The following is a 12218-nucleotide window of genomic DNA, read 5'->3' on the forward strand; positions in this document are numbered from 1 at the left end:
TGTGTACACCTACTTGTAAGTAAATTCCACTGAACTCAATAGGATTTACTTCTGAGCAGGGCTTTTTTTGAGCAGGAACGCAGGTCCACCAGGCTTGGCAGCAGGGGTGTGGCCTAATATGCAAATGAATTCATGCTTGGCTTTTTCTATGCAAAAGCCCTGTGTGAGACAATGGTGATGTCAGGGAGTGTGGCCTAATATGGAAATGAGATCCTGCTGGGCTTTGTCTGAGTAAGCACAAACACTGGGCTGGGCTGCTTCCAGTAACTACAAAGGCAGGCTCCAGAAGGGTAACCAGGGAGCGTGGATGGTCAATGGTTATAATTCCCCCTGGATAAGAATGGATACTTTAGAGCAGAGCTGGCCAAACTGTGGCTTGGGAGCTACACGTGGCTCTTTCACATATATAGCGTGGCTCTTGAAGCCCCCACTACCCTGTCAGCCAGCTTGGAGAAAGCATTTGTCTCTTTAAATCACTTATCCAAGCCAAGTCAGCTGGCAGTTTGGAAAACACATTTAAAGTTGATTTCTTTCCACCTTTCTCTCCCCATCTATTTTCCGGCTTGCCTGCCTTCATTCCGTGCCTTGTGGCTCTCAAATGTCTGATGTTCATGTCTTGCCACTCTCAAACATCTGGCGTTTATTCTGTGGCTCTTCCATTAAGCAAGTTTGGCCACCCTTGCTTTAGAGTGTGGACGGTGTGGCATTGCAGACCACCGGGATACTTGTCGTCCCCCAAGCTCCATCCTCAAATCTCCCGGAGTTTCCCGACTGGAGCTGGCAACCCTACTTCCCCTGCAGGCATTCAGGGGGAATCCTGGCGACTCCATCGGAGAGCAGCACGATTAAAACGCAGCTCTCGCGGAATGCATACAGAGCAACGCCCTGACTCCGTTTATTAATTTTTTTTTTGTTTCACTCGGTTGACCATAACTTCGTTTTCATGGCAACGCGGGGCAGCCAATCGCCGGCCGCTCCTCCGTCCCCCCAATTCGGGCGCTCACCGCGTCGCCGCCGGCTCGATCGCCGTCCAAAGCGAGGAAACCCCCAACGTGACATCATCCAATCCCTGCAAACCGCCGAAGGGCCCGAGAAAGTTCACCAACTCCCGAGACGGCGCGCCGCGCCTGCAAAAGTGGGAACTTTTGGAGTGGCCAAAAAAAAATCCGAAAAATCATCCTGCGCATTCAAACGTCTCCAAACTTCTCGTGAACGAGCCCCGCCACCCCCCGCGTCCCCCCCGGCTGGCTCCCTTCCAAAATCCCCAGCGCTGGCCGTTTAATGAAATCCATCCTGCCCGCCCGTCTCTCTCTCTCTCCCCCCCCCCCCCAGTCCCGTCGAGGGGGAGGGCAAGAGACTCCTCCTTTTGTGAGTCATTCCCGGGCAAGAGGGGAAGGGAGGCGGGGTGCCGCCGGAGCACTCACGTTCCGGGCGACTTGGGAGAAAGACGGCTGGAGCGGGCGAGCAAAGGGAGCCCTCTCTCCAACTCGGCTGCGATCGCTGCTGCTGCTGCTGCTGGTTCCGGGGCCGTCGATCCCGGGAAACCCCAGTCGTCCACCCCCCCCCCCCCCCCGCCATGCTTCGTCGGGCCCTTCTCTCGCTTTGCAGCCTGCTTTGCACTTGGGGCTTCAACCTGGACGCCGAGGCGCCGACCTTTTTGCACGGCCCTCCCGGCAGCTTGTTTGGCTTTTCGGTGGATTTCTACCTCCCGGAGGCTCAGAGGTGAGCGGCTGCACGCCGGGAGAGCCGGGGGCTTTGGAGAGGAGAGGGGGGGGCGATCTCCGCACCGGCCCCTTCCTGCTAATGCACGGACGCCGATTTATTTGGGGGGGAGAGGGTAGGCATTGTGGCTGGATGCATCTGGATCGAGCGCCCTGCGGGCAACTTTGCAAACCTCGGCGTGCGTTGAATTGGGCTGGGGGGGAAGGAACTGCGCCCACCCCCGGCATCCGAAGCACGCCCCCTCCTCAGCGGGCGGCTGGCCCGCCGCCCGCTCCCTCTTTCCAAACTCCGCTAAGTGGTTGCAGACCCACCGGCCCCTGCCTGTTGCGCTTCCCCCGACCCCGCTCCCAGTTACTCGGGGTCTCCACCCCGTGCGCTCGCCCTCGGCTCCTCTGTTCAGCTGCAGGGACGCGCGACGGCCCAACCCCGCGGCAGCAGGCAAGACTTGGGGGGGGGGATTTTCCGTGCGCCCCCTCCTCCCCCCAGCCCACCCCCGGGCCTCTCGACTCGCTCTCGCCCCCAACAGGCTCGGAACGAAGCATTTCCTGTAATCGGAGCTGAGCTCCGCCGCTCTTGTTCCAGAGATTTTTTGGGGGCGGGGGAGAACTTGAAGACCGGGATCGAGCCGGGGAGTGGGGGGCGTGGGTGAGCTGGCAGGGGTGGGCGAGATACGGGCCAGACCCTTTTGTTGGGGGCAAGTCGGGGAAGGTGGAAGGCTTGGGACGGAGGAGGTGGCTTAGAGTGGGGGGGGGGGGGGTCTGATCCAACGTTAAGGCCCCCTCCCCGAATTGAGGAGGTGGGCTTGGCAAAGGGGTTTGAGCATAGCCGTTAACCAGCCCTCCACCTCTTTCAAGAATTTACTTGTATTGGGGAGGGGCGAAGCTGACAGTGAAATGGATATCCCATTGGGTGCCCCAAGGGTGGGATCTGAACACATCTCCCTTCGTCACCCCCAATGAGTTTGCAACGGGTGAAGGGGCTACAAGTTCAGCAGAGGGTCCAACTACCATCCCCCCCCCCCAATGAGATTTTTCTTCCAGACCACAAGAACATCAGGAAAGTCCCGCTAGAGCAGACCAATGGTCCATCTAGTCCAGCATCCTGTCTCACACAGTAGCCAACCAGTTCCTCTGGAGGGCCACCAACAGGGCATAGAGGCTGAGACCTTCCCCTCATGAGAAGAGCCCTGCTGGGGCAGACCAGTCAGTGGTCCATCTAGTCTAGCATCCTCTCTCACCCAGTGGCCAACCAGTTCCTCTGGAGGGCCACCAAAAGTGGCATAGAGGCCAAGGCCTCCCCTCTGTTGTTGTATTGTTTTCAGAGGTTGACTGCCTCTGTATGTGGAGGCTCTGGCTAGCTGAGTGGTTTCTGGCAGAAGAGGACCATCACCATCCTTTTTTGCCCTCTGAGATGCTCAAGATAAGAGGGATGGGTGTTCAGCATCTTTCCCTTATCCTGGTAGGAGAGGGTGCCACATGAGATGGTAGAACAAAGTTTGAGTCCAATAACACCTTAAGGACCGACAGTTTTCTAGAGCTAGACAGCTTTCATGACTTTGACAAAATGAACTTTGACTCACAAATACTCTGGAAATATTTGTTAGTCTTCAAAGGGCTACTGCACTCAAATTTCGTTCTGCCCTTGAAGACTCACATGGCTGTCCCCTTAAACGGCTCGAGATAGTGGTTGTCTCCCCCTTTTTCTACACCCAAACATAGAAAAGGCATTGATTGAGCATGGGTTAACAGCTTGTGCACACATCAGTGTGCATACACAGAGCTTTGCACAAGTCAAGGGAAACTGGTCAGGGAAAGCATCGCTGGAAACACTCTGTGTGCAGTGTGTGTGTATTGACCCCCCCCCTCCATTTCTGAACTGAGACATGTGGGTCAAAGAGGCTGGGTATTCAAAGAGAGTCACCAATACTTCCTGACCCCACTCTGTCACTCCGGCAGAGCCACAGTTAGTGGTGCTACTGCTAGTGTGCATCTCCAGAAGAGCTTATACTGTGTGACTTCCAAGCAAGACCGGATCTACATGTTTTTGAGGGGAGGGCAAAATTAAAAAATAGTGCCCCCTTATGGGCCATCCCATCTTATGGTCCCATAGAATACAATGGACTCTATACTCAATTTGGCACCACCACCACCCCGCCCCCCCCTCGGCACCTAGGGCAAGCACCCTCCTCTGCCCCTGCTAGATCCGGCCCTGATTTCAAGCCTCCCTTTAATTTGCTGGCCTTTCTTTCCAAATAAGCATGCACAAGTTCTTGTTAGAAATCTCTTAGGATCTGCGTGCACAACTTTGCATTCTATTATGAGTGGGGAGTATCTCCTGTGCCCGAGTTCACCACTGCTCTGAGAGTTACCACCCGCTCACAAACATGGGCTGGAGGAATGTTGTTAGGAAAAGCCCCACCCTTTTTGTGCTTCTTTTAAATGTCTCCCGATGGTGTGAACAAAAGAAGGGCTGGAGCAAGTTAAGCAGCCGCTGATGTGCACCAGGCTTCGTTATGTTTCCTCGTAATTAGTCATTGGCAGACAGCATGTTTTGGGGAGGAGTCTTTTGCGGGTGGGGTGGGAATTGGTGGAGAATCCAGGTTCAAATCCCCATCTAGGAAACTTCCTAGAGAGCTTCAAGGCACGTGTGTCTCTCAGTCCAACCAACTTCACATTGTGATTTTGAAGTTAGAAACTCACTGGAGGAAGGTGGGATACTGATGGAGGACGTATGCTGAGCGTACGAGGAGAGACTGTGGCTCAGTGGTAGAGCATCTGCTTGGTTTGCTGAAGGTCCCAGGTTCAATCCCAGGCAGGCAGGACCAGGCAGTAGGTAATGTGAAAGACCTATGCCTGAGACCCTGGAGAGCCGCTGCTAGTCAGAGTAGACAGTGCTGACCTGGATGGACCAAGTGTCTGATTCAGCATAAGGCAGTTTCCTGTGTCTCTTTTGCCTTGGACACATTGTGTCATCTGTGCTGGAAATACTAAGGGTGGAGCCTCCCTCCTGGGCACAGCTGTCCCTGGTTCTTCCTGGCCAGTCACTGTCCATGTCCTGCTGGGCATTGTCATGATAATTCTAGGGTGATGGTGATGGGTACCTTGTATGTTGTATCCAGGGCTTTTTTTGTAGCAGGAACTCCTTTGCATATTAGGCCACACACCCCTGATGTAGCCAATCCTCCAAGAGCTTACAGGGCCTACTGTAAGCTCCAAGAGGATTGGCTACATCAGGGGGTGCAGCCTAATATGCAAAGGAGTTCCCGCTACAAAAAAAGCCCTGGTTGTATCGCTGTTAGGTTTCTTGAAGCTTACTTTGTTCTCAAGCCTTGTCATCTCTGGCAAGACTAATCTTTTTTGTGGGAGGAAGTATTTTTGGATGAGAATTAAACTCTATTCCTAACTCTACTGAGGCTCAGATCTGAACAGCCCAGTCATATCAAATCTCAGGATTAGGGTTCACCCTGGTTAGCATTTGGATGGGAGATGGCCAAGGAAGTCCAGGGTCGTTACAGGTCAGGCAACCCACCTCTAAACGTCTCTTGCCTTCCAAATCCTACAGCACTGCCACAAGTTGGCTGCAACTTGATGGCACTTCCCACCACCAATCCCAGTGAGTCTCCACTGTTTCCCGCCCCCTCATTAAAGCCACATTCATGCTGTCCGAAGCCCAAGCAAACCTGCTGCCAGAGATACACATGCAGTGCAGGAAGAGCTTTCTTTCTTTCTTTCTTTCTTTCTTTCTTTCTTTCTTTCTTTCTTTCTTTCTTTCTTTCTTTCTTTCTTTCTTTCTTTCTTTCTTTCTTTCTTTCTTTCTTTCTTTCTTTCTTTCTTCTTTCTCTCTCTCTCTCTCTCTCTCTCTCTCTTTCTTTCTTTCTTTCTTTCTTTCTTTCTTTCTTTCTTTCTCTCTTTCTCTCTCTCTTTCTCTCTCTCTCTCTCTTTCCCTCTTTCTCTCTCTCTCTTTCCCTCTTTCTCTCTTTCTCTCTCTCTCTCTTTCTCTTTCTCTCTCTCTCTCTGATAGCATTTAAATGGGTGGATCCTTCTTTGGTGCCACTCCCATGCATTTCAGCGATGCTCATGGGAGAATTTCCCCTCGGATTGTGATCCCACTCTGAGATATGAGAAGCCAAGTCAGAGCCAGCACCTGGATGCAGTTCCCTTACAAGATGAACAGCTCCCAAAGAACTTATGTTGCTGGCAGGTTGCCCTGACTCTTCGCCAGCTCCTACAGCGAACTGCTAGGACCCCTTCCCAAAACCGAGAGAGAGAGAGCCCAAGAGGCCTGGCCTTTCATGCCGCAGATAGGATTGGCTGGAGCACGTGGCAAAATTTATCTCAATGGCTTTCTAGAAAGGTTGGCTGAAAATAGAACGGTGTGATACTCGAGGCCTTCGCCCCACCTCCTAGCATTGTTTCAGGGATCGCCACAGAACAATTGTGTGATGGAATTGCAGACAAAGATTTCTTAGCATTCTTCAAAGTGTACAAGGGATGGTTCAATTATTGCATAGTTCCTGTTGGGAGGAAAACACTCGCATGTAGAATTCACACATCCCTGGCCCAGAGGTCGTTCTCTGTGATGTCTGCGCATGTATATCTTTGGTCATGTGCTTAAATGGGGAAACCACAGCAAAAGACATCTATATGTGACCCTTATATCCTACACGTGGGTCACATGCTGTTTCCCTCACACAAATGCATCCTCTGTAGGAACCTGGCCATGTTTGTGGCAGCTCTGAAAGTGGGAAATTGTGGCAGTTCAGTAGCTCTTTGTGCTTTGTACCTTCTATTGGGTGCTTGTCCTATACAGTAAAGGATAGTAAAGGATAATCTTCCCTTCCTATCTAGAAAATACTACCAAGTAACTTCAGTGGTACCAGGTGACTTCACTGAAGCACCATGCTTTAGTGGCAGAGTATCTGTGTTGAATCCAGAAGGTCTCAAGTTCAATTCCCAGCATCTCCAATTAAAAGGATTAGGTAGTTCGGGATGTGAAAAATCTTAACCTTTAGACCCTGGAAAGCCGCTAGACAGTTCTGGTCTTGATAGGCCAAGGGACAGATGGTAGAAAGCAAACTTGCCGGTAGGACACCCGTGATGCATGCAGGAAGTCCCACTTTCAGTCCTCAGCATCTCCAGTTAAAAGAATCAGGTAGTAGGTAATGTGAAATATCTAATTTACAGAGCCACTGCCAGTCAGAATAGACAATACCAACCATAATGGACCAATCATGTGTTCTGTCAAGGAATAGAGAGTGATTGGGAATGGGATGTAGGTTTTGTTTGTCTCTTTCTGAACTGTTGCTGTATCTGGTGTTTGGTGTCAGTGTTGATAAAATAGCAAAATGTTTGTGAAACTGCTGGGGATGCGCTATAGAAGAGTGAGTGATTGCCTGCTTCATTTCCCTAAAATCTGGCTTTGCCTACCCTTTCAGTTTCAGAGACCCCGTTTGGTGTAGTGGTTAAGTGTGTGGACTCTGGGAGAACCAGGTTTGATTCCCCACTCCTCCACTTGCAGCTGCTGGAGCAGCCTTGGGTTAGCTATAGCTATCACAGGAGTTGTCCTTGAAAGGGCAGCTGCTGTGAGAGCGCTCTCAGCCCCACCCACCTCACAGGGTGTCTGTTGTGGGGGGAGAAGATATAGGAGATTATAAGCCGCTCTGAGTCTCTGATTCAGAGAGAAGGGCGGGGTATAAATCTGCAGTCTTCTTCTTTCACTTCCCCTCCTTCTTCCTCTTTCTATTCTTGGCAACTGTTCCCTCAGGATTTTTCTGCTTTCTCTTTCCTGCAGCCATGACCTAGAGGTGGAGCTGTGGCTTTTACCTTCTTTCCCTGGCTCTCTGGTGGCTATAAGTGGCCTCGATGTGGGCAAATCAGTGTCCAGGGAGGCCTTGGAGAGTGAGAGCCGCAATGGTGTAATAGTTAGAATTTGACTAGAGCACGCCACAGTTTTTGAAACTTAATTCTTAGGTGCATGGGGACCCTGTCTGGATTGGGACCGTGATATGTGGGAAGACGCTTTTGCTCTCGCACTGTTTTCCCAATCTGAAATGGCCCCAAAGGGGAAACTTATGTGTGGCCTATCATTACACACAGATTTCCACAATGAGGTAAACTGTGGCTCCCAGATGCCATTTCAGATCAGGAAACTAGAATGGCAGGGAAAGGCTTAAGCTGAATTGAGTAGGGTTGCCAACCTCCAAGTGGTGTCTGGAGATCTGGGATTACAACTTATTTCCAGGTGACAGATCAGTTCGCCTGAAAAAAAGACACTTTAGAAGGTGGATTCTGTGACATTATACTCCATTGAAGACCCCCTTTGCCAAACCCTGCCCTCAGGCTCCACCCTCCAAAATCTCCAGGTATTTCCCTAGCTAAAGATGGCAGCTAAAAACTTAGCCTCAGTGCCACTGATTATTATGTTTCAGCGCGGAACTCCCAGTGTACATCTGGTTTCACAGGACACTGGAACAGACCCATAAGCAATATACTAAAGATATAGAATGAGGAAAGGGATAGGGTAGGACAAATCTGTCTATTCAGTTCGCTTAATCTCTAAGAATTTTGATGTCAGCGCCCAAGAACTGAACATTCTTGGCAGAAGATTTTGGTCTAAGAGTTAGAAAATCCATGCCATCTTGTGTGGTTGCGCCAGGGCTGTACGTCTGGGTCACATTTTTTGCACAGATTTATTTAGGGAATGGTGATCAAACATTGGAGAATGGCTGTGCCCCAGTCTCCATCAAGAGCGGCTCAAGTTCTCAACGTGTATTCCTCTTAAAGTTCTGTTCCAGTGTCGGGGTCTGAGGGAAAGGATCTGGCCATAGGGAAATTCTCCCTCTATTATAGTTAGATGTTAAAGCTATACTTAACGTTAAGGCAGTAGCTGTACAGAAATGGATCGATCCCTGTCCATTATGATGCTCACAGTTAAGAGCAGAGCCCAAACTGTGGTCTGTTTTTCATTTTATTTTCAATTTTCCCCACACACCCAATTGCCTTACTTTTCAGACTGTTGGGTTTCTGTGGCAAAATATTTATTTGTGTGCGCATGCTGCGTGTGATCATGCTCTTTCAGTGACATGTTGATGTCATGTGTTAATTAGGGAATGTCATTCCAAGTGGCTGTTGTGTGGTATCTCATTGGCTTGCCCTGAACCACATGGTTTGGTTTCCTGAAATACAGAGAGGTCATGAGTTATGAGGTAACCTCAGTCCCTTTGCTGTGTGGTGTCCATCCAGTGCTGCTATTACTAATCCATAGAACCTGCCTTGCAAAAAAGGGATAACACATTTTTTACAATTCACTAAATAGGAATGTTCGGAGGGGGGAAATTTTCACATTAGAAAGCTCATATTTAACTGTGTTTCTTTTTAAAAACTTTGGTGCAGCTAGGATTGGCAGGCTCCAATTGGTGGTTGGAGATTCCCTGGAATTACAATTGGTCTTCAGGTAGGGTTGCCAGCCTCCAGGTGGGGCCTGGAGATCTCCCTCTTTTACAACTGATCTCCGGCAGAGATCAGCTCCCCTAGAGAGAATGGCTGCTTTGAAGGGTGGACTCTATGACATTGTACCCTGCAGATGCTATGGCATCATCCCCTCCCAACCCTGCCCTCTCCAGGCTCCACTTCTCCAAATCTCCAGGAATTTCTTGACCCAGAGCCGGCGACAATAGGGGCAAACCTACTGACAGTCATTCTGTAGGGTGTGTGAGAATTTAATACAGTATTTAAATGCAAAACTGGGTTGTTTTCCCACCTATGCCGTGAGAACAACTACAGGGGATCATCTTAAATCTGCATTGTTCAGTTGCACAGGTGAGTCCAGCTCTTTGTGACCCCATGGACCAAGCCACACCAGGCCCTCTTGTCTTCCACCATCCTCTGATTTGCATACAAGTGTCAATTATGTCCAATAATCATGTCCAATTATTTTTTTCTCTGTGTGCACAAGTGCAACATTTTTAAGGGGGTCATCTTACATTTGGGGTTGCCTTTGTTTTAAGCAGACCTGTGATGCAGAGTAGTAAAGCTGCAGTACTGCAGTCCAAGCTCTCTGCTCACGACTTGCGTTCAATCCCTGCAGAAGCTGGGTTCAGGTAACCAGCTCAAGGTCGACTCAGCCTTCCGTCCTTCTGAGGTGGGTAAAATGAGTACCCAGCTTGCTGGGGGGAAAGTGTAGATGACTGGGAAGGCAATGGCAAGCCATCCCATAAAAAGTCTGCCGTGAAAACATCGTAATGCGACATCACCCCAGAGTCGGAAGCGACTGGTGCTTGCACAGGGGACTATCTTTACCACCCCTACCCCCGTTTTGAGTAAATAAGTAATAGAAACTAAGCCGAAGTGACTTTGGTTTAAAATTCTGGTGGCAAGTTTATTTATTTAGAACATGATTTGTATGCTGCCTCTCCAGAAACCTACTTATAAGATGGCTTAAAACCACCAACCACTTGTTAAAAAAAACACTTAAGTGTGATCAGGCTATGAACAGTTCTCACCAGAAGGGGTAAGTGAACGTAGATGAATGAATCTGCCCTGTACCGAGTTAGACAAATGATCCAGATGGATCTGGGATTTTTTGGTTTAGAAAAGACAGTGACTTGGGGGGCCTTGATAGATGTTTATAAAGTTATGCACAGGGTGGAAAAAGTTGTCAAAGAGAACAGTTGTCCCTCTCTCAGACACTAGAACTCGAGGGCATCCAATGAACCTGATGGGTGGTAGATTCAGGACAGACAAAAGGAAATACTTCTTTACACAGAGTGATTAAAACGTGGAATTCTCTGCCAGAGGCTGTAGTGATGGCCTCAGGCACAGACAGCTTTAAAAGGGGGTTAGAGAGTTTCATGGAGGATAGGTAGGGCTTTTTTTGTAGCAGAAACTCCTTTGCATATTAGGCCACGCACCCCTGATATAGCCAATCCTCCAAGAGTTTACAGTAGGCCCTGTACTAAGAGCCCTGTGAGCTCTTGGCGGATTGACTACATAAAAGGGGTGTGGCCTAATATGCAAAGGAGTTCCTGCTACAAAAAAGCCCTGAGGAGATAGGTCTGTTAGAGGCTACTGGCCATGGTGACAAAAGAGAACCTCCACGTTCAGAGGCACTAATCCTCTGAATCCCAGAGCCTAGAGGCAACATCAGGGCAAGGCCTCGGCTTCTGTAACCTGTTGTTCGCCCTCCAGAGGAATTGGTTGGACACTGTGGTGGGATGCTGGACTAGATGGACTACTGGGCTGATCCAGCAGGGCTGTTCTTGTGTGTTCTTATGTTCTTAAAAATGACTGAATATTGCTTACTTTGATAAGCTGCAGCTTTCTGGGGTTGCAAAGAGAGATCTTCTCTGACCTGTTACCTGAGATTCTTTTAACTGCAGATGCAAACAATGAAACGTGAGCAAAGCAAAGTACATCTGTTGAGCCACAGCCCTTCCCCTCCACCAGTCCAACCTTTTAAAGCTCTTTCCAGTTTGACCTTTTTTGTGTTGCCGAGACAGAATTCGTTGCCGAGATTCCAGGATGGAAAGTGACAGCGTTGACTTTTTATTGCAGGAAGGGCTGGTTGGAGCAAGGGGGGTGGGTTTTGTGCAGTGTGCATTTCCTGGCTGGGCCTGGGTGCTTCCATTTGGAGTCTGCCTATTTATCAGGGACCAAGTCCCTATTTTATGGTTCCTGTCCCTAGCAAAACGTTGCCGTGTTTTTGCCTTTTAGGGAGATATTGGGGATGCCTTTAAAAATGTATGTTTCGTGTGCATACACGTGTACCCAATTTTGTGAGACCGCTGAGTCTGCAGAAGTTAAACCTCTGGGAGGGGAACATATGTGCGCCTTGACGCTAGCCAGCGTATACTGTAAATTTACATGCATGGATGCAAGGTTTCCAAGTTTATTGTTTCCCGTCCATCCCTTTCCCTGCCTATCCAGATATTCAGGGTTGCTGAATCTGGCAGCTATTCGACAATAAGTACAACCAGATCTGCAGGGAGACTGAGTGTTCTGTTAACATTTCTGACATTGAAGCTACAAGGGAAGTGTTGCGTCCAATTTGCTAACAGCTTCTGAAAATTCTTTAGAGCGGGAACACGGTCTTGTGGAATCGATTGATTGTGGCATGTAACAGAGAAAGAAGGTAACCCTGAAATTCGCATTTCGGAGGAATGCTCCGGCACTGATTTCTGATATAATAAGAGTGCTACGAGGCCGTACGCATCTCCCGGATAGTGGAGGGCATGCTGGCAAGTCTGGTATCAATTTGATGTGGCTACGTTTACTTGAACAAGGAGCCCTCAATCATTTTCGAAGCTGTCAGCATAGTACTGTATGAAAGGTTTTTTTGTGGGGAGGGGTTGCTGGCAAATTGTGGTTGACTTATGGAGACCCTGTAGGGTTTTCAAGGCAAGAGACGGTCAGAAGTAGTTTGCTCAGGGCTTTTTTTTTGTAGCAGGAACTCCTTTGCATATTAGGCCACACTCCCCTGATGTAACCAGTCTTCCAAGA

At 49.4% G+C, this 12218-nt stretch overlaps 1 protein-coding gene across 1 annotated transcript in view; it reads left to right on the forward strand.

Annotated features, from left to right (window-relative positions):
• The first annotated feature begins 1561 nt into the window (after positions 1-1561).
• Positions 1562-12218, forward strand: part of ITGA5 (integrin subunit alpha 5) — a 114545-nt gene continuing 103888 nt past the window's right edge. Inside the window, exon 1 of the mRNA XM_060252503.1 lies at positions 1562-1722. Within this exon, the coding sequence (XP_060108486.1) occupies positions 1577-1722 (146 nt within the window). The 5' untranslated portion in view covers positions 1562-1576. The remainder of the gene's footprint in view (positions 1723-12218) is intronic.

Source organism: Heteronotia binoei, chromosome 13 (assembly GCF_032191835.1).
Source record: "Heteronotia binoei isolate CCM8104 ecotype False Entrance Well chromosome 13, APGP_CSIRO_Hbin_v1, whole genome shotgun sequence".
NCBI classification, from domain to species: domain Eukaryota; kingdom Metazoa; phylum Chordata; class Lepidosauria; order Squamata; family Gekkonidae; genus Heteronotia; species Heteronotia binoei.